This window comes from Danio rerio, chromosome 13 (assembly GCF_052040795.2).
Source record: "Danio rerio strain M-AB ecotype USA chromosome 13, GRCz13ab, whole genome shotgun sequence".
In the NCBI taxonomy this organism is placed as follows: domain Eukaryota; kingdom Metazoa; phylum Chordata; class Actinopteri; order Cypriniformes; family Danionidae; genus Danio; species Danio rerio.
Genome location: NC_141033.1, coordinates 470001 through 492500, shown reverse-complemented (window position 1 = coordinate 492500; position 22500 = coordinate 470001). Strand labels below are relative to the sequence as shown.

Below are 22500 nucleotides of genomic sequence, written 5' to 3'. Positions count from 1 at the left end.
TGTGGTGATTCTACAGTTGCTATGGTAACACAACAACTATAGCCATTGATCTTTTGTGGTGATTCTACAGTTGCTATGGTAACACAACTACTTCAGTCATTGATCTATTGTGTTGATTCTACGGTTGCTATGGTAACACAACAACTGTAGTAAAAGTTTGTGTAGTGTATTGTATATGAATATCTTTTATGATTCCTCAGTGGTGGTTTTGTGTTGATGTTAAAGCTGAAAGCTTCAGTTCAGTTCAATAAAACAGCCTGATATTGATCATCGATTTGAACTGATCTGAATGTGGTGTCACGATAGCGTATGAGAAATCTGCTTTTAGCAGCGATGCGTTAATCATAAGGCTGTCCTGCACATTTACAATCATTGTGTACATTGTATAATGAGGATTTGAGGTTGTGTGTGTGTGGTGTGATTGAACTGCTGCTTGATTTTCTCTTCTGAACAGGGACCTGAGTGAGAACTTCATCCAGGCGATTCCTCGAAAGGCCTTCAGAGGAGCGACGGACATCAAGAACCTGTGAGAGTCTGCAAACTCCACCGTTAGCTGATAGCAGAGGCTGCACTGCGTATGCTAACTGTTGTCTTTATGCTGTGTGTTTATCACAGGCAGCTGGACAAGAACCACATCAGCTGCATCGAGGACGGAGCGTTCAGAGCCATGCGCGGGCTAGAAGTGCTGTGAGTTTACTTATAACACTGGCAGATGTGTGTGTGTGTGTGTGTGTGTGTTTCATTGATGAAGCTGTGATCAACATGCTATCACGCTGCAACAAAAGGTGCAAAGTATGCAGGTCATACACTAGATGTCTGAGTGCCATAGTGTGTCATTTGGGACACATCTAATACTGTACGTCTGAGTTCAGTAAAGCCGACCCTGCAGACCAAACCTGCTCATGTGTGATGAAGACCTCCATATCTCTGCTTATATTCACGCCTTTCTGGACTTTCCTTGATGTTTTGCAGAACTCTGAACAACAACAACATCAGCAGCATCCCAGTGTCCAGCTTCAACCACATGCCCAAGCTCCGGACATTGTGAGTCTCACACACACACTTATACAGTCATCTTTATGGGGACTTCCCATAGGCATCATGTGTTTGTACTGTAGTCTGTATATTCTCTTGTCTCCCCCTAAACTCAACCCTCACAGCAAACAATCTGCACTTTCACATTCTCTAAATGCTTCATTCTGTCTGATTTATGGGTCATTTTCCTCTTGGAGACCAAAAAATGTGCACACAAGGTCAACATGTACTGGTATTGCTATACTTGTGGGGACATTTGCTGTTTATAACATGATGAAAACCAGGACCAGATATACATTCTCACACACACACACACTGGAGTCAGTGTTGGCGGGTCATCACGTCTCTGCCAGAAGCCACAGTCAGTAATTCACACACACACACACACACACACACACACACACACACACACACACACACACACACACACACACACAGAAATAAACACCCATGCGCTGGTTTTATGAAATCTATATTCTGCAGTATTTCTCTGGAATTTGTGAACTGTTTTACCGCACAGAGATTCTTTCTCATGCTGTCCTGCTTTGATTATTCATTTCTGTTGTTGTTCAGTTTTAGATGTACTCTTGCATGTGTACAAATGGATATTATTACAGGGTTGCATTAACCCTCCTGTTGACTTACAGGTCCAAAATGATCATTTTAACAGCAGAAAAAAACTAAACAATGTATTTTTTATCTTAAAGTTTAGTGAGCTTGTCCGCGGAGTCTTAAAAAGTATTAAAAGTTGATAAATCAATTATGAGAAAATGAAGGCCCTTAAAAGATATTAAAAAGTCTTAATCACGTTTTTATGAGGTCTTAAATTTTGTTCAAGTGTTATCCAAAGTGTTTGACTCCAAAAAAGCATCAATATATTTATTTTTCTCCTAATATTAATAATCTCATGCTCGATCCACACGATTGGTTCAGATTGGGGCACGTCTGGCCAAGCTCCTTTGTTCGGGTGACGTCATGTAATTTGCACAAATGCAGGAAGGTGATGTGACGCTCTCCACATGCAGAGAAACCAAAGAGCGAAACAGATGGCAAAATGGGAAAATTGAAAATTGAATGAAATTTAAACCTGCCGCTGAAAACAACCACATAATTTCTTATTTCTATTTTCAAGCTTGAGTTCTGTTGCATGGTTGTGCTCCATTGATTTATTTAACTACACCTGTTCATTAAGTTAAAGGTTTGATACTCATTAGAACTTGAAGTGGCTATGAGGTCTTAAAATATTCTGAGAAGGTCTTTAAAAACTCTTAAAAACGTATTGAAATAACCTGTAGGATTCTTGCATATACCCTGCTAGAGCAGTAGGCAGATTCAGTGATGGCAGAGTTTATATTTTTGGTGAGCTGTGTCTTTAAAGGTTGCATATACTGCACTGGTTTAACAATTGAAATTTTTCTTTAATATCTATATAGTATATTTATGGCTTTGATAAGTATAAAAAAATCTCCAAAAACTGTTTTATATGCTCATTTATTACTCTGTGAAATACCCCAAAAATCAGAAGGTCCGTAATTGACCATATTTGGGTCGGTCATGAATATTAATGAGCTCACACACAAGCACACAGCATGATGTAAGCTAAACCCAATCAGAGTAAAGTTACCTATTTTGCACACAAGATGTGGATAAAGGCTAAATTATATTGTAACTTGACAAAAGAGACAGATAGAGATGTGTCGTGTTGTGTTTTTAAGCTATAACATTGAAGAAAACACAGCCGGGACTTATCAGCTTCTGCATAAACAGATGACATGACAGATGATTTGACACTATTCAGCATCTACATGTGATATTAAATTACACCATAATAAACACCTTAAATTACCAAAATATAGTATTAAACATGCTTTATGCCTCTTCAGAGTGGAGCTGAATAAATATATAATCTGTATATCCTGCATTTTGCATCCTGACCATACCTGCCAACACTTCCGTTTGTGACGGGAGTCTCCCATATCACAGACCCATCTCCCGCCACCCTACCGGTTTGTTATTTCTCCCGGAAAACTCCCGTAATTTCACTGGTCCTCAGCTTTTTGGGTAATCTCTCATTATTTCAGGAAATAGGATTGTAATGATGATGTGTTGTCTCTGAGTTTACCATCTATGAGCACTTCTGCTGCGGAGACACTGAGACGTGAACAGGCTGCATTGTTAACTGTGGCTCGGTATACCTGGATTATCTCTATAGGGCAGCATTAACGCTGTTTCCTCTGTTTGTTGGTTCTCCCTCAGCCGTCTGCACTCCAACAATCTGGTCTGTGACTGTGTGCTGTCGTGGCTCTCTCAGTGGCTACGCGAGCGGCCCAACATCGGTCTGTTCACCCAGTGCAGCTCTCCAGCACCGCTGCGAGGACTCAATGTAGCAGAGGTGCAGAAACACGAGTTCAGCTGCTCAGGTGATGCGCGCACACACACACACACACACAGACACAGACATGCACACACACATACACACACACACAATGAACACACACAGACATGCACACACACACACACATTAAACATACAGAGACAGAAGCACACTCATACACATCCACATGTGCGCACACACACACACATGCCTGATTCACACGGGGCTTCAGTGTCAACGCTTGGCAGAGGGCGTGTCTGAAGTTTGGACTGAAGCGATTGTCATAGCAGCATCAGCCAATGACAGACAGAGTCCGTAATATGATCACTTTGTTCTGCTGTGTTCATGTTGTGTGTGTGTGTGTGTGTGTGTTCAGGTCAGTCTGACAGTGCTGTGGGTCAGTCGTGTAGTTTGAGCAGTGGCTCGTGTCCCGCCGTCTGCTCCTGCAATAACAACATCGTGGACTGCAGAGGGAAAGGCCTGACCCTGATCCCCAGCAGCCTGCCCGACAGCATGACGGAGATGTGAGTTACACACCCGGCACCATATTCACTAACACACACACACACACACACACACACACAGGGAGTATGTGTACACACCACGCTACAGACACATACACACCGCAATCACACTTATACTGTCATGTAGGACTCGCCACAACAGCACAGACCATACACACACACACACACATACACTCTCTCTCTCTCACACACACACATAGAGATATATTTAGACTGAGCAACTCCGTAATAACACACATGCACACACACAAACACACACACACGCACACACACTCATTCACACATACACTCTATCTCTCTCACACACACACATACACACTCTCACACACTCATCCTCAAACTTTCTCTCTCTCACACACACACCCTCACACACACAGATGTATTTAGACTGAAAAGATAACCAAGGACACACACTCACACACACATACACACACATAGACACATTCACACACTCACACACACACACAGATGTATTTAGACTGAGGCGCTCAGTGAGAAACCGCAGGAATGAGCGTCTGGAATCGCTGCAATCCAGAGAATGTAAATTGTGTGTATGCATGTGCGTGTGTGTGTATGTGTGTGTGTGTTTCCTCTTTGAAGAGCCGGAAACTCTGCAGTGTTTAAGCCGGACTGCGTCTGCCTCTGGCTCTGAGGCTCTAATGACCCCGACAAATGACTTCCCTGTTTTAAAGCAGGCCTTTTAGACGGAGCACAACTGGTTTGCAGAGCCGCGGGGTGTGCCATCAAAGCAGAGCCTTAAACACACCAGCGACACACACACACACACACACACACACACACACTAATCACATCCAAAGCTGCTGCGCATCCGCAAACACACCAACAAATAGCTCAAACTGTGAGATGAAAGGGGATTAGTACGTTATTATCGACAGATTCCGACTTTTGTTTAACGATCAATCCGAAATGATTAGAAATAAAGGAACCGCTCTGACAAGAAACTAATACACAACTATACAGCTAATATAGTTATCGTTATAGTTATTGATCATTGGTGAGTGCGCTAATATAGTTATCGTTAAAGCTATTGTTTATTGGTGTGTGCGCTAATATAGTTATCGTTATAGTTATTGTTCATTGGTGTGCGCGCTAATATAGTTATCGTTATAGTTACTGTTTAATGGTGAGTGCGCTAATATAGTTATCGTTAAAGCTATTGTTCAGTGGTGTGTGCGCTAATATAGTTATCGTTATAGTTACTGTTTAATGGTGAGTGCGCTAATATAGTTATCGTTATAGTTATTGTTCATTGGTGCGTGCGCTAATATAGTTATCGTTATAGTTACTGTTTAATGGTGAGTGCGCTAATATAGTTATCGTTAAAGCTATTGTTCAGTGGTGTGTGCGCTAATATAGTTATCGTTATAGTTACTGTTTAATGGTGAGTGCGCTAATATAGTTATCGTTAAAGCTATTGTTCAGTGGTGTGTGCGCTAATATAGTTATCGTTATAGTTACTGTTTAATGGTGAGTGCGCTAATATAGTTATCGTTAAAGCTATTGTTCAGTGGTGTGTGCGCTAATATAGTTATCGTTATAGTTACTGTTTAATGGTGAGTGCGCTAATATAGTTATCATTATAGTTATTGTTCATTGGTGTGTGCGCTAATATAGTTATCGTTATAGTTACTGTTTAATGGCGTGTGCGCTAATATAGTTATCATTATAGTTATTGTTCATTGGTGTGTGCGCTAATATAGTTATCGTTATAGTTACTGTTTAATGGTGAGTGCGCTAATATAGTTATCATTGTAGTTATTGTTCATTGGTGAGTGCACGATAATATAGTTATCGTCCATTGGTGTACACTAATATGATTATAGTTGTCATTATAGTTAGTGCTTATTGGCGTGTGCGCTAATATAGTGATTGTTATAGTTATTGTCGATTGGTATGTGGCTAATATTGTTTTTGTTATAGTTATCATCCATTGGTGGGTACGCTAATATAGTTATTGTTATAGTTATCATCCATTGATGTGTGTGCACTAATATAGTTATTGTTATTGTTCATTGGTGTGCGGTAATATAGTATTATTGTTCATTGGTGTGTGCACTAATACAGTTAGCATTATAGTTATTGTTGATTGGTGTGTGCGCTAATATAGTATTGTTATACTTATCCATTGTTGTCCACGTTACTATAGTTATTGTTATAGTTAATGTCCATTAGTGTGTGTGCTAATATACTTAATGTTATAGCTATTGTTAAATTGTGTGTGCAAAAATATATTTATCGTTATCATCTATTGGTGTGTACGCTAATATAGTTATCCGTATAGTTATTGTTCATTGGTGTGTACGGTAATATAATTATAGTTATTGTTATAGTTATTGGTGTGTGCGCTATTATAGCTATTGTTAGATATATTAGATTAACTGTAGATTAACTGTACAATCTACATGACTGTTTTCTGCAGTACTGAGCCGTCATTCACCAGAAAGCTGGAGAGGGTGCTCGCTGCAGAGCCATTTGAGGAGAGGTGAGCTCCAGAGAGGGGGAGCATGAGCTGTCGCTCCTCCTCCTGTAAGCTGTTTTAATGCGTACACCAACCCCACCCCTAACCCTACCCCCAGTGACATCACTCGTAGAAGAAGTGCAAAAAAGGTGGAGCTCAAGCTTAATCTCCCCCTCTCTGGAGCTCAGCTCTCCTCAAATGGCTCTGCAGCGAGCACCACTTGGAAAGCTGATCTTTCCTTGAGAGGAAAAGTAGCATCAGTTATTCAATTTTCAGATCTACGAAGAGCTTTAAACATCTCCAGATCCAGAAGTAGAGCTCATATTTCTGAGTAATGCTCAGTAAACATGTACTCTATAACAGCCTGAGCTTCAGTAGATCCCCCTCGGCTTTACTGATACAGCAGCGGCTTCATTTCTGGAGCCAGAGGGGCTGTTTTTGTCTTAAACGCTGTACATGAAGAGGACACAGAGTCTACATTTACCCTACATAAAGAGAAGGAAAAAACGAATGTTTGTGTCCATCAATGTTGATTTTATAATAAAAACCAAGACTAAAACTATTGGTCAAAAAATTGTTTACTGAGATTCACAATAAACGAAAAAGCTAAATAAAACGCAGAAAAGTCACTAAAAATGTAATTGAACCAAAGTGATATTAAAAAAAAAACGTTATGGTGCATTCGTGTGTATGCTAATGTAGTTATTGTTCATTTGTGCGTACGCTAGTCTAGTTATCGTTATTGTTGATTGTTGTTGATGTTGATGTTAAGATAGTTATTGCTCATTGGTGCATACATTAACATGGTTATCGTTATAGATATTGCTCATTGGTGTGTGCGCTAATATTGTCAGTTATTGTTTGTTGGTGCATTTCGTTAACTGAAATAAAATGTTAAAAATTCATAATAAATAAAAAAGTAAAACATATGGAAACTAAAAAAGTCTCTAAAAATCCAACTGAACTAAAATAATAATTAGCAAAAATCGTATAATAATAATTAAAGAAAAAAGTCAGAATTTCGACTAATATGTTTATTACTAGCGTTATGGTGCATTTGTGTTCATGTTAATATAGTTATTGTAATAGATATTGTTCTTTTATGTGTATGCTAATATAATTATTGTTATAGTTATTTTTGATTGGTGTCGATGTTAATATAGTTATTGTTCATTTGTTTGTTTGCTAATATAGTTAATGTTCTAGCTAATTTTTATTGGTGCGAACGCTAATTTCGGTATTAGTATAGGTATTGCTCATTGGTGTGTTTTGTTAACTGAAATAAATGTTTAAAAATTCACAATAAACAAAAATAAAAAGACAATAAAAAAAGTTACTAAAAACTTTTTTCGAATCAATACACGCTTATTTTGTAGCAAGAGTTTGACCTGCAGCAGTTCAGAAAAGCACCAGTAGATGGCGTTTACACAGTCAGCTACATTTCCATCCACCTGTTCTTTTTATGCGCATTATGATATCGCATAAAAATGCTTGATGGAAATGCCGAGATGTGCATAAATTAATTATGTAAAAATGTTGTAATGATAACGTTTGTGTTTTTGTGTTTTTCTCTTCGTGCAGACGACTGGAACAGAACAGCATCAAATCCATTCCTCCGGGAGCCTTCTCTCCTTACAAGAAACTGCGCAGAATGTAAGATCACAACACTTCGAATATGCTATTGATCATTAGCACATAGTTATTGATCATTGGCGAGTGCACTGATATAGTTATTGTTATAGTTATTGATCATTGGCGAGTGCGCTAATATAGTTATTGTTATAGTTAATGATCATTGGTGTGTGCGCTAATATAGTTATCGTTATAGTTAATGATCATTGGTGTGTGTGCTAATATAGTTATCGTTATAGTTAATGATCATTGGTGTGTGTGCTAATATAGTTATCGTTATAGTTAATGATCATTGGTGTGTGCGCTTATATAGTTATCATTATAGTTATTGATCATTGGCGTGTGCGCTAATATAGTTATCGTTATAGTTAATGATCATTGGCGTGTGTGCTAATATAGTTATCGTTATAGTTATTGATCATTGGCGTGTGCGCTAATATAGTTATCGTTATAGTTATTGATCATTGGCGTGTGCGCTAATATAGTTATCGTTATAGTTAATGATCATTGGTGTGTGCGCTAATATAGTTATCGTTATAGTTATTGATCATTGGCGTGTGCGCTAATATAGTTATCGTTATAGTTAATGATCATTGGTGTGTGTGCTGATATAGTTATTGTTATAGTTAATGCTCTTTACTGACGTGTAGTACAAGCCAGATCTACACGTTCACATCACATCTCGTCGGGAGTGTTTTCTGTTCTCTGGCTGGCGGTCTGTCTGCTGTTCTAGCGTGTGGTTTGATGGGTAAACCGCGGGCTTATTAAAGTCTCCTCCAGAGCCTGTAATGCCTGCGTGTGCTAATAGTGTTGACCACAGCGCCACCACAGCAGGCCTGGAGCTGCACAACTGCACATTTACAGACCTACACACACACCAGAGCCAGCGGGACACATTTCAGCTCACTTCATTGACAAACTTCAGTACATACTGCCAAATCATACATAGCAGAAAATAATATATTGATAATAATAATCATTTAATGAAGGAATGTATCTACATCCAATAAAATACATCTATATATCTTTTTTATATACAGGGTGCAATTATGAGCATCTTACAGCTATTTTGCAGTTATTTTGATTGTTTATATAAGTGTATATTATATCAAATAAGGCAAATGGGCTCAAATTAGTGGATTAATAATTTGTTCTCTTTCTTTCTCCACAGAGATCTTAGCAATAACCAGATTTCTGAGCTCGCTCCGGATGCTTTCCAGGGTCTGCGTTCACTAAACTCACTGTAAGTCTGGAGTGCTGTGCTGCCATTGGTTGATTGTGGCTTAATGTCATGCATATTAATTATGCCATGCTGTGTATATTATAATATTATATTATAATTACCCTTCAACTCAATTCTGTATGTTTGAATGCTCTTATTCACTTCTTTAAAAACTTACTGTGAATTATTTGTGTATTTTTTATCAAAATGTCACCAGAGATAAAGTCACGATGATCTCTCCTAAATTCTCTGAACTCTTAAAGGGACAGGTTAATCAAAAAACAATTAACAAAATGTAGTTAAAAGTAAAAGTTGCATTTCAGCATCTATTTCTACAGTGTTAAATTTGGTTTCTATTTTTATAATTGATCAACAGCATGAGACAGCGCAACTCTGACACTGTTTTAGATGCTGAAAATAATCAGAAATGTTCAAATCCTCATAATATTCTGATTTCTGGAGAATCGTGTGACTCTGAAGACTGCAGTAATGATGCTGAACATTCAGCTTTAGATATGTGTGTGTGCATTTATTTTTCAAAATTATATTAATATTTTACAACATTACATTTTTAAATGTATATTAGTTTAAATATATAAATACAGGCAAAATAAACTTTCTCATTGAATTTTATTTTAAAAAATTATATATTTATATATTTATTTGTTTTTTATTTATTTTCATTTATTCATTAATTAATTGATTTTATTCTTTTATTTATTTTGTTTATTTAATAATTTGTTTATTTTCCCATTCTTGCCATTATTATTTTGATTATTCATTCATTCATTCATTCATTTTCTTTTCGGCTTATTCCCTTTATTTATCAGGGGTTGCCATAGCAAAATGAACCACCTATTTTGATTGTTTGTTTGTTTATTGTTTTTTCATTCATTCCTTATTTAATTCATTTATTCATCCATTCAATATTATCCATATTTTATTTTTGAAATGTATTTATGTATTTTTTACTTGTTCATTAATTCAATAATTCATTCATCCATTATTATCCATATTATATTTTATTAAAATTATTTATTATTATTATTATTATTATTGTTATTATTATTATTATTTATGTTTGCATTTTTTCATCCATAATTTAATTTTATTTAAAATTATTTAATAAATAAATAAATACATTTATTTATACATTATTTTATTCATCCATTCATCCATTATTATCCATATTTAAAATGAATTATTCATTTATTCATTCATTCATTCATTCATTCATTCATTCATTCATTTTTTTATTTAATAAATAAATAAACACATTTATTTATTCATTAATTTAACTATTTATGCATTCATTCATCCAATACATTATTTTATATTTTATTAAATAAGTAATTTATTTATTATTCAATTTTTTCATTTGTTTGGCATAAAAAATATATATTATTATCAGCAACATTTTCAAACTTCTGAATGGTGGTTTAATATGAAGTCAAATGCTCAAGAGTAAGTTTAGTGCATTAAAAGATCTGCAGATTTCTTCATATTTCTAAAATTCATCCAATATCATTAATCTCTCTAATATTCAGGGTTCTGTATGGAAACAAGATCACGGATCTGCCCAGAGGAGTGTTTGATGGCCTGCACGCGCTGCAGCTTCTGTGAGTTTCTGGAGTTTAGACTCATTATTCACTGTTTCATTCATTTATTCACAACACACCACCACCCGTTCTTAAAACACATATCTGACATCACTGTATGGATTATTTTTTTGTCTTAGAAAATATATTTATAATAGTAATATGCAGCTTCTGTTTCATCATCATAATCTGGCTCTTTCTCGTGTGTTGCAGTCTTTTGAATGCAAATAAGATCCACTGTCTTCGAGCAAACACCTTCCAGGACCTGCAGAATCTCTCTCTGCTTTCTTTATACGACAACAAGATCCAGACGCTGGCCAAAGGCACCTTCAGCTCGCTGCGGGCCATACAGACACTGTGAGCACACGCTTTATACTACTATTGTAAAGCTCTTGAATTGATCTGTGCTGGTGATTCTACAGTTGCTATGGTAACACAACAACTACAGTAGTAAATCTGTTGTGGATCTACAGTTGCTATGGAAACACAACAACTATAGTAGTTGATGTGCTGTGGTGATTCTACAGTTGCTATGGTAACACAACAACTACAGTAATGAATACATTGTAATTTTACAGTTGCTAGGGAAACACAACAACCTCGGTAACTGATCTGTCGTGGTGATTCTACAGTTGCTATGGTAACACAACAACTACAGTAGTTAATCTGTTGTGGGGATTCTACAGTTGCTATGGTAACAACAACTATAGTAATTAATCTGTTGTGATTCTACAATTGCTATGGTAACACAACAACTTTAGTAACTGATCTGTCGTGGTGATTCTACAGCATCTATAGTAATATAAACAAATGACCCAGTACTATTGTTTTCTACAGCTATAGGGTATATTACACTAGAGTACAACACAGTTTACTGTAGTGAAAACAAAAGTATACAACAGTGTTTATTACAGTCGATCACTTCACTATAGTCAACACTACAGTATGCTGGAGCATTCATCAAGAAATTGTTATCGATACTTTAATATCTAGAGTGTAATACACTTTACAATAGTATGGTTTAAAAACCCTAGTATTTTTTCATGTTAGTTAAATCCTGACACCATGTACTACCAATTATAGAGAATTGCATTGAGTATAATGTTATACAATAAACTTGAATACTAGACCAGACTATTAAGAGTTACTATAGTTAATATTAGCACACAAAATCTGATAAGACTACCCAAGAAATGCAGTCTGTAATAATCTCAGGCATGTCATTTGTAATCAGCTCTAGTTGTTGACATCTCAGAAGTAATTCACTTGAGACTGGTGACCGATCTAAACAGTGATTTACGCTTGCACTGCGGCTTCCCATACACACATTCCAATACTCTGAACATATTCAGAAAATATCCCGCAAATAACAGGCTGCAGATTGACAGTGTAAACTGCAGCTCCGCACGAGAGGTCAACACAGGGTTCATCATCACCAGATGTTAAACTGCAGGTCTAAACCAGTTCAGCCAGTCAATACCAGTGCTGGAAATCATGCTTGAGTAAAAGCACCATTACTTGGCAAAACAATGTAGTGCAAGCAGAGTAAAAGTGTCTGTTCTAAACACAGTATGAGCGATAGTCAATACCATCAGCTTTGTGAACACTGACTGTCATGCAGATTTAAAAAAAAAATATATATATATATATATATATATTGCAGTATATATATAATATTTTTGATACTATAAAACATATTTGCACTCTTTCAGTGTACAAAAAGCCAAACCAGGGACTGCAAATCAGCCATTGGCTAGAAGCCTATATGAGGAGTATGTGGGTATAAATTATACACACAAAATACATAGGCCAGGGCACATATTTCCCAGTTCTCAGATATGTCACCCTGGACACATATTCCCAATGAGCCTGTGTTGGATACAGCTCTATAAATATATCCCAGAAAGAGTAAAGTATGCATTTTTCAACACTGGAACTGCCAGATTTGTAATGTTAAACTCCCTAATAAAGTTCTGTTCCTGAGGAAAAAGGGCTCAGTTGCAGTGATTTGAGTGATGTGTAATTTGTTATATTTCTGAAGAGTGTTTTGATCTTCCCGTCTCTCAGTCATCTGGCTCAGAATCCCTTCATCTGTGACTGTAACCTGAAGTGGTTGGCAGATTACCTGCGCTCCAACCCCATCGAGACCAGCGGAGCGCGATGCACCAGCCCTCGACGCCTCGCCAACAAACGCATCGGCCAGATCAAGAGCAAGAAGTTCCGCTGCTCCGGTAAAGCACTCACGCTTTGCCCACATCACATTCATATTCATGTATTCATTAGCATGATATGGTACCAGTGCTTTATTGTTAATCATAGCAATTGTCATTTCTTAGTGTAATATAGTATAATGTAGCAGTAGCAGTACACTCTCAGAAATAAAGGTACGCGAGCAGTCACTGGGGTGGTACCTTTTCAAAAGGTACAAATTTGTTCCTAAAAGGGCCATAATATTACCTCAAGGGTACATACTAGCACCTAAAAAGAACAAAAGTGTTCCTCTTAAAATTTGTAGGTACTAATATATACTTTTGAGGTACCAATATGGACCCTTCAAGTACAAATTTTGAAAAGGTACCGCCTCAGTGCAGCTCATGTACCTTTATTTCTGAGAGTGTAGGATCTATTGGAACTCATTTATCTGTATAGTATAGTATAGTATAGTATAGTACATTACAACACAGTACATTATAGTAGTGTCATATAGTATCAATTGTATTAATGTATTTGTATAGTATAGTATAGTATAGTATAGTGTATTATCATATAGTATAGGTTAGTATCGTATAGCATAGTGTAGCATAGTGTAGCGTAGTGTAGTGTATTAAAGTATGGTGTCATATACTATAATAAAGGTATTTATTAATTTGTATAGTATAGTATAGTAAAGTAGCATGTAGCTCTGTTAGTAAAGTATCTGTTTTAATTTATTTATTTCTGCATTGTAGTATAGTATAGGGTTTCTCTGTTAGTATATTAGCATATTTCTGTTCAGTACTGTACAGTATAGTGTAGTGTTGATTTTTTTAGTATATTAGCATATTACTGTTTATCTGTACAGATCAGTAAAATATAGTATGGTATAATATAGTATCATATCATATAATATACTGTTATATAATAAAGTATAATGCAGCTCTGTTACTAAATTATCATTTATCAGTACAGTACAATATAAATAGTATAAAATAGTAAAGTAACATGTAGCTTTGTTAGCATAAAACCATTTAAATACATTTATTTGTACAGTACAGTACAGTATAGTATAGTATAGTATAATGTAGCTCTGTTCGTATAGTGTCTATTATAATTAATTTACTAGTATAGTATAGTATAGTATAGTATAGTATAGTATAGTATAGTATCTGTGTTGCTCTGTTAATGTATTGCCATTTATCTGTACACTATATTATAGTATTGTGTTTTTATGCTGAGATGAAAAGCTATAAACTTTAAACTTGTGCTGGGCAAAGAATAATCACAATTTTATATATCTCATGTCATCTTATGTCTTATTCAGTGTCAAATGATCAGTCAGAGGTTATTCTAATATGCAGATTTGATGATGATGATGATGATGATGAATATTTGTGATTATTATTGTTATTGTATCATCTCCAACAGCTAAAGAGCAGTACGTCATTCCAGGTGAGTTCAGTTCTTCCTCAGACTCCAGTATTCCAGTTGAATGAAGTAGAAAAGACAGAAGACTAATTTTAGCAGCGATGACGAATCTGTGTGTCTCCTGCAGTGTGTGTTGTGCTGAATTATTGAACGCTCATTAGATAACACTCTGCTGCTTTGACTCATGTAGAACCTCTTTTAGACACACAATATATATGATTCTTTTATTCAAATATAATTTAATTCAGTGTGCCCGTGTTGGTGTGTGTTTCCTCCGGGTGCTCCAGTTACCCCCACAGTCCAAACACAAACTGATCAACTACACTGGCCACAGTGTGAGAGTGTATGTGTATGAATGAGTGTGTATGGGTGTGTCCCAGTTTACGAAATATTAAATGAGAAAACAGTGGGTGTGGCTTGTTTTTCTACTGCGAGCTGATTGGATGTATTAAAGTAGGCTTGCCATTTAGGAAGATGTGGAAAAGGGTTTGTGGAGAGTTATTACAATCTAACAGACTCCTCCTGCTCACCATTTCTGTTTGACGTCAAAACTGACAGCTTGAGAGGCGTGGTTAAGTATGTTAGCCACGCCCAATACCTCAGACAGACCTAATCTGAGAGTTTACCTGAAAACAAAAAAGAAGTGTTTTACAGATTTCAGTTAAAAATTACAAGAGCAAACTATTATTTTATTCTTAATGACAAGCACAGATGAATTGTTCAGCACAAAGCTAGCAATGTGAGCTAACAACATCAACATGGATAGTTTTGATTTCTTGTGTAGTTTAAGACGGTCTCCTGCTGCTGTTTCTCGCCTCATGTGTTGTTTCTCTGCAGGAACTGAAGACTCCAGGCTGAATAACGACTGCAATAATGATCCCGTGTGTCCTGCTAAATGCCGCTGTGAGTCTAATGTCGTGGACTGCTCCAATCTGAGACTCGACCGCATCCCTGAACACATCCCAGCATCCACCACTGAGCTGTAAGAATAAATTCAGTTCAATTCAGCTGTATTTGTACAGCGCTTTTACAATGTAGATTGTGTCAAAGCAGCTTCACATAAATGGTCACAGTAACTGGATCAGGGTAGTTCAGTTTTTACTGTTTAACTTCAGTTCAGTTAAACACAGAATAAACACACACCGCAGACAGTGTTTCTCCTGTGTTTATATTCCATCACTGAGGCTGTGTTTACTCTGCAGAGCTTCAGCCTGTGTTTACATTCACTCCAGACAGGAGTCCAGTCTGAGATCAGCATTCACATCAATCCCAAACTAGCATGATTCTGCTGAAGTGATGAGCAGATGTCAGATACTTATCAGATCTGAAACCACATTTCACTGCGAACAGATATGAACTGTTATGAAAAGTCATTCGAGAAATCCATTGATTTGAAGATTTTCTAGAGCGCTGTCTGCTGTTAAAAACTATCCTAGAGCTCCATCTATTATTAAAAACTAGCCTAGAGCGCCGTCTATTATTAGAAACTAGCCTAGAGCGCCGTCTGCTGTTAAAAACTATCCTAGAGCGCCATCTATTATTAAAAACTAGCCTAGAGCGACGTCTGCTGTTAAAAACTAGCCTAGAGCGCCGTCTATTATTAGAAACTAGCCTAGAGCGCCGTCTGCTGTTAAAAACTATCCTAGAGCGCCATCTATTATTAAAAGCTGGCCTAGAGCGACGTCTGCTGTTAAAAACTAGCCTAGAGCGCAGTCTGCTGTTATAAACTATCCTAGAGCGCCATCTATTATTAAAAACTAGCCTAGAGCGGCGTCTGCTATTATAAACTAGCCTAGAGCGCCATCTGCTGTTATAAACTAGCCTAGAGCGCCATCTGCTGTTATAAACTAGCCTAGAGCGCCATCTGCTGTTATAAACTAGCCTAGAGCGGCGTCTGCTGTTATAAACTAGCCTAAGAGCGCCGTCTGCTGTTAAAAACTATCCTAGAGTGACATCTGCTGTTATAAACTAGCCTAAAGCGGCGTTTGCTGTTAAAAACTACCCTAGAGTGTCACCTATTATTACAAACTAGCCTAGAGTGGCGTCTGCTGTTATAAACTAGCCTAGAGCGTCATCTGGTGTTATAAACTATCCTAGAGCGCCGTCTATTATTACAAACTAGCCTAGAGCGGCGTCTGCTGTTATTAACTATCTTAGAGCGGCGTCTGCTGTTATAAACTAGCCTAGAGCGCCATCTGCTGTTATAAACTACCCTAGAGCGCCATCTGCTGTAATAAACTAACCTAGAGCGCCGTCTGGTGTTATAAACTAGCCTAGAGCGCCGTCTGCTGTTAAAAACTATCCTAGAGCGCCATCTGCTGTTAAAAACTATCCTAGAGCGCCATCTTTTATTACAAACTAGCCTAGAGCACCGTCTGCTGTTAAAAATTATCCTAGAGAGCCGTCTATAATTTAAAACTAGCCTAGAGCGCCATCTGCTGTTATAAACTATCCTAGAGTGCCATCTGCTGTTATAAACTATCCTAGAGCGCCATCTATTATTAAAAACTAGCCTAGAGCGGCGTCTGCTGTTATAAACTAGCCTAGAGCGCCATCTGCTGTTATAAACTAGCCTAGAGCGCCATCTGCTGTTATAAACTAGCCTAGAGCGCCAACTGCTGTTATAAACTAGCCTAGAGCGCCATCTGCTGTTATAAACTAGCCTAGAGCGCCGTCTGCTGTTATAAACTAGCCTAGAGCGCCATCTGCTGTTATAAACTAGCCTAGAGCGCCATCTGCTGTTATAAACTAGCCTAGAGCGCCAACTGCTGTTATAAACTAGCCTAGAGCGCCGTCTGCTGTTATAAACTAGCCTAGAGCGCCATCTGCTGTTATAAACTAGCCTAGAGCGCCATCTGCTGTTATAAACTAGCCTAGAGCGCCAACTGCTGTTATAAACTAGCCTAGAGCGCCATCTGCTGTTATAAACTAAACTTAAAATCAATTAAAGCGATAGTGGCACATTTAAAAAAAATTAGAATCAATGCAGAATCAAATTCTCTCACAATTTTCATCAGCTCTATGTCTTTCATTGATTTCCTTGGTGTTTATTTGTTTTCCAATAGCATCAGTATCATTTTTCAAGCTATATTCAAAAGCAGCCCTGATCTCATTCCTCCACCTCTTGATTTTTCTCAAGGCGTCTCAACAATAACGAGATCACCACAATAGAGGCCATGGGTGCTTTCAAGACTCTTACTCACCTCAAGAAAATGTAAGTGTCACTCTTACCTCTTTCCTATATCATGTTTGTGAGTATTTACTGATGCATTACTCGATGTGCAGAAACCTGAGCAACAATAAGATCTCAGAGATCGAAGATGGAGCGTTTGAAGGAGCGTCTTCAGTCAACGAACTGCATCTGACGGCAAACCAGCTGGACTCGGTGCACAGCGGGATGTTCAGGGGGCTGGAAGGCCTGCGCATGCTGTGAGAAACCAACATAGACACCACAAACCAAGCACTATTGGTCTCATTCACTAATAATTGTGTATATTTTTCATATTTATACGTACATTTGAACTTCTCATGCAAACCATCTGACGTTAAACACTAGCCTAGAGCGCCATCTGCTGTTATAAACTAGCCTAGAGCGCCATCTGCTGTTATAAACTAGCCTAGAGCGCCATCTGCTGTTATAAACTAGCCTAGAGCGCCATCTGCTGTTATAAACTAGCCTAGAGCGCCATCTGCTGTTATAAACTAGCCTAGAGCGCAATCTGCTGTTATAAACTAGCCTAGAGCACCGTCTGCTGTTATAAACTAGCCTAGAGCGCCATCTGCTGTTATAAACTAGCCTAGAGCGCCATCTGCTGTTATAGAGCGCCGTCTGCTGTTATAAACTAGCCTAGAGTGCCGTCTGCTGTTATAAACTAGCCTAGAGCGCCGTCTACTGTTATAAACTAGCCTAGAGCGCCATCTGCTGTTATAAACTAGCCTAGAGCGCCATCTGCTGTTATAAACTAGCCTAGAGCGCCATCTGCTGTTATAAACTAGCCTAGAGCGCCGTCTGCTGTTATAAACTAGCCTAGAGCGCCATCTGCTGTTATAGAGCGCCGTCTGCTGTTATAAACTAGCCTAGAGTGCCGTCTGCTGTTATAAACTAGCCTAGAGCGCCGTCTACTGTTATAAACTAGCCTAGAGCGCCATCTGCTGTTATAAACTAGCCTAGAGCGCCGTCTGCTGTTATAAACTAGCCTAGAGCACCGTCTGCTGTTATAAACTAGCCTAGAGCGCCGTCTGCTGTTATAAACTAGCCTAGAGCGCCATCTGCTGTTATAAACTAGCCTAGAGCGCCATCTGCTGTTATAAACTAGCCTAGAGCGCCATCTGCTGTTATAAACTAGCCTAGAGCGCCATCTGCTGTTATAAACTAGCCTAGAGCGCCATCTGCTGTTATAAACTAGCCTAGAGCGCCGTCTGCTGTTATAAACTAGCCTAGAGCGCCGTCTGCTGTTATAAACTAGCCTAGAGCGCCGTCTGCTGTTATAAACTAGCCTAGAGCGCCGTCTGCTGTTATATTTACATGCACATTTCTTCTCACGAAAACTTTCTGCCTAATTCACAGCACAAACGTACGCACTTGAGTTTGTTCTTAAACTGGTTTAGTGAATGAGACCCGCTGTTTTCTCTGTCTGAGTTGATCCACATGTCTGCTTGTTTTCCAGAATGCTGCGCAACAATCGCATCAGCTGCATCCACAACAACAGCTTCACAGGGTTGCACAATGTTCGTCTGCTGTCCCTGTACGACAACACGCTGACCACCATCGCACCCGGAGCCTTCGACACGCTGCAGAGCCTCTCCACACTGTACGAGTCCATCTTTATCTGAACACACACAGTTCTGCTTGAGCATGCAGATGTCAGCTGACTTCATTATCTGGAGCTCAGTGTGTAACATACAGATGTGCCACTGCATCCTGACCGCTGATTTCATTACGCAATTCCTTCATTCTTTTCTGATCATTTCAACAAAGGCCAGGATTGAAGTAAAAATGTTATATAGCAAGAACATGCATATGTTTTAGTCACTATATATACCAATAATTGCATTGATTTAGTTTATTATTAGGCCATTACAGTATAGGTATGGATGAGATTTAACACAAAGTTTATTTAATATACCATTCAGAACTGTAATGATAACTATATTAGCATCTAAATTTTCTAAACAATGACTGTAACAATAACTGTAGAGTTTCTACACCAGTGCATAATAACTATAATGGTAAGTGTATTAGTGTTCATGCCAGCAGACAATGGCTGTAATGATAGCATAATAATTATCCACACCAGCAGACGAACATTAACGAGAACAAAAGTGTTGAATTGCTGAACCTAAAGAATGAATTAAAGGGCACCTATTATGCAGAATGACTTTTATGCAGGGTTTAACCGCAGTTGTGTGTCAGCAGTGTGTGAATATTTCCAGCCTCTAATGCTAAACATTAAATATTTGTGTTCGTAATGATCAGACTTGATAAAAAGCACTTTGATTGACATTCTCACTTTGTACGTGTGGAAAGCCCCGCCCACTAGTGCCCATCATCTTCTCTCATTAGCATAAACAGCAGCCCGGAGTGAGAAGCAGCCGTCTGTCCATCAGCCTTTAGAGTGTTTGAGCTGCCTCGATGGTGACACACAGCTGTCTGTAGCTCCGCCCTCTTCTGAAAAGAGCACAATCTCATTTGAATTTAAAGCGACAGTCACCAAACAACACAATTAGGATCAAAGCGGAATGTTGTAGATGTTGATTCAGGAGCATGTTGAAATCAGACTTGTATGTTGCACTGGTATATGTTTTGATAATAGCCAACAAATAAACTGTATGGGTGAAATTTATAAAACATTTTTATGCATTGCTGAGCACTTAATGTGGACATACTTTAGTTATTAGCCTGAAAGGGTCAGTGTCAGAGAGTTAGAAAACATGATCTGTGTGCTGTAGACAGATCAGATTACACTCTAGACTGATCAGAAACTTGCTTTATACCTTGTAAAAAGTGGCAGAAAAGATCTCCTTTATTTAAGCGTGTAGTTCAGGAGTGAGTCTTCATTCCTCATTCTCGTGTTGTCTTCCAGGAACCTGCTGGCTAACCCGTTCAACTGTAACTGTCGGCTGGCGTGGCTGAGCAGCTGGTTGAGGAACCGTAAGATCGTGACGGGGAACCCGCGGTGCCATCGGCCCGCATTCCTCAAAGAGATCCCACTACAGGACGTCGCCGCTCCGGACTTCCGCTGTGAAGACGGTAGATGCTCTCCTCGTCACCGTACATGTTACATTCATTCATTTAGCAGACGCCTTTACCCAAAGCCAAGTGCAAATAAGGATAAAAGAAGCACTTCAACTCATCTGATTTGCTGTAGCATAATATACTGTTTTTTACCTCCCACAAATCAACTGGAAAGGAGAGAGAGAGTGTCCTACAGGTGGTTTGTCAAGCCCACTCACCTGTAAGGAGCACATTTCTGTTTTTCAGAAATATAGGAGGCTTATAGGAAAGTGTTTCGAGCATATGGGGAGGAAATGAGTGTGTCCTACGGGTGGTTTGTCAAATCCACTCACCTGCATTTAATACATATACATACTCTAAGCAGGGCTGAGCAAAGTCAGTGTCTGGATTGGAGACCACATGGGAAAGCTAGGTTGCTGATGGCAGTGGTGTTAGTGAGGCCAGCAGGGGGCGCTCAACCTGTGGTCTGTGTGAGTCCTAATGCCCCAGTATAGTGAAGGGCACACTATACTGTCAGTGAGTGCCGTCTTTCAGATGAGACGTTAAGCTTAGGTCCTGACTCTCTGTGCTCATTAATAACCCCATGGCACTTTTGTAACCCCGGTGTCCTGGCCAAACTCTCTCCATCGGCCCTTACCCATCATCCCCATCCACCGAATTGACTCTATCACAGTATCTGGTGTGTGGTGAAGCGCTGGCGCTGTTGTCCTGTGGCTGCCGCTGCATCATCCAAGTGGAGCTGCACACTGGTTGTGATGTGGAGAGACCCCCCTCATGACTGTGAAGTGCTTTGGGTGTACGGCCATGCACAATGAATGTGCTATAGACATACACACATTACAATTACACTCAGGAAGTGATTAAGTATTGATGGAACATGAGTTTACGGATGTTTTGTGAAGTTTGGCAGGTCATTCCAGCTTCCATACTGATGTTGATGTTGGTGTGGTGGTGTTTTCTGTCTCAGATCATGAGGACGTGAGCTGTGCGCCGCCGGTCCACTGTCCTGCTGACTGCACCTGTCTGGAGTCTGTGGTTCGCTGCAGCAACAAACACCTGCAAGCTTTACCCAAAGGCATCCCGCGCAACATCACCGAACTGTGAGTGACAGCGAGTATTCTCAAAGGCCGTGTCTGAAATCACACACCTCCATACCTCTATATACTACACTATATAGTACGCAAAAGACAGTATGCCAGCTGAGTAGTGTGTCTAAAATCAGAGTAATGTAAAAACAGATTCTGTAGTGCGCATACAATGGATGCTGCACTATCCCATAATGCACCATGAGAATATTAAATAACGGGAGTAAAGTGAGGCGACTGATGTGGGTATGACAAATGGCGGATGTAGACCGTCCCAATTCCATTCACATTATCTAGAACACTCTTTTCTAAGGGTCTTGTAGTAAATTTTAATTCTGATGTAGTACATACTCGAATAGTAGGTGATTTCAGACGCAGCCAAAGTCTCGATGGTGCAGATCTGAATGTTCGTTAATTTCAAAAGTCTGGAATAGTCTGTTATGATCAACCTTGATTATAATAAACACACACACACACATAAATCAGACATAAATATGTGTTAATAACAAACTTAAGATATTTTAACACTGATGGAAACCGATAGCCATTGACTTCTATAGGATTTGTTTCCTACTGTGGAAGTCAATGGTTACCGGTTTCCAACATTCTTCAAAATATCTTCATAAGTTATAGAGAACATTCAGGAATAACAATAAATAATAGAGTGTTTGCTGAATGTTTTGAGTTGCTTT

General features: G+C 38.6%; 2 protein-coding genes and 1 long non-coding RNA gene across 3 annotated transcripts in view; 1 reads left to right on the top strand and 2 right to left on the bottom strand.

Annotated features, from left to right (window-relative positions):
* Positions 1-22500, bottom strand: part of nrxn1b (neurexin 1b) — a gene marked incomplete at its 5' end in the record, with an annotated part of 604334 nt that overhangs the window by 231440 nt on the left and 350394 nt on the right.
* slit1a (slit homolog 1a (Drosophila)) overlaps positions 1-22500 on the top strand; it is a gene marked incomplete at its 3' end in the record, with an annotated part of 83130 nt that overhangs the window by 42832 nt on the left and 17798 nt on the right. Inside the window, 17 exon segments of the mRNA NM_001034968.1 lie at positions 455-526; positions 616-687; positions 973-1044; positions 3292-3455; positions 3786-3933; positions 7994-8065; positions 9216-9287; positions 10814-10885; positions 11078-11221; positions 12932-13095; positions 14489-14512; positions 15326-15470; positions 17628-17702; positions 17774-17917; positions 19156-19299; positions 20572-20738; positions 21691-21823. Of these exon segments, the coding sequence (NP_001030140.1) occupies positions 455-526; positions 616-687; positions 973-1044; positions 3292-3455; positions 3786-3933; positions 7994-8065; positions 9216-9287; positions 10814-10885; positions 11078-11221; positions 12932-13095; positions 14489-14512; positions 15326-15470; positions 17628-17702; positions 17774-17917; positions 19156-19299; positions 20572-20738; positions 21691-21823 (1884 nt within the window).
* On the bottom strand, positions 3360-7713 carry LOC147834085 (uncharacterized). Its single transcript, XR_015505697.1, has 4 exons — positions 6642-7713; positions 6214-6398; positions 5645-6134; positions 3360-5000 (listed from the first exon to the last, which is right to left on the bottom strand). It is a non-coding gene; the product is annotated as an uncharacterized LOC147834085 (long non-coding RNA).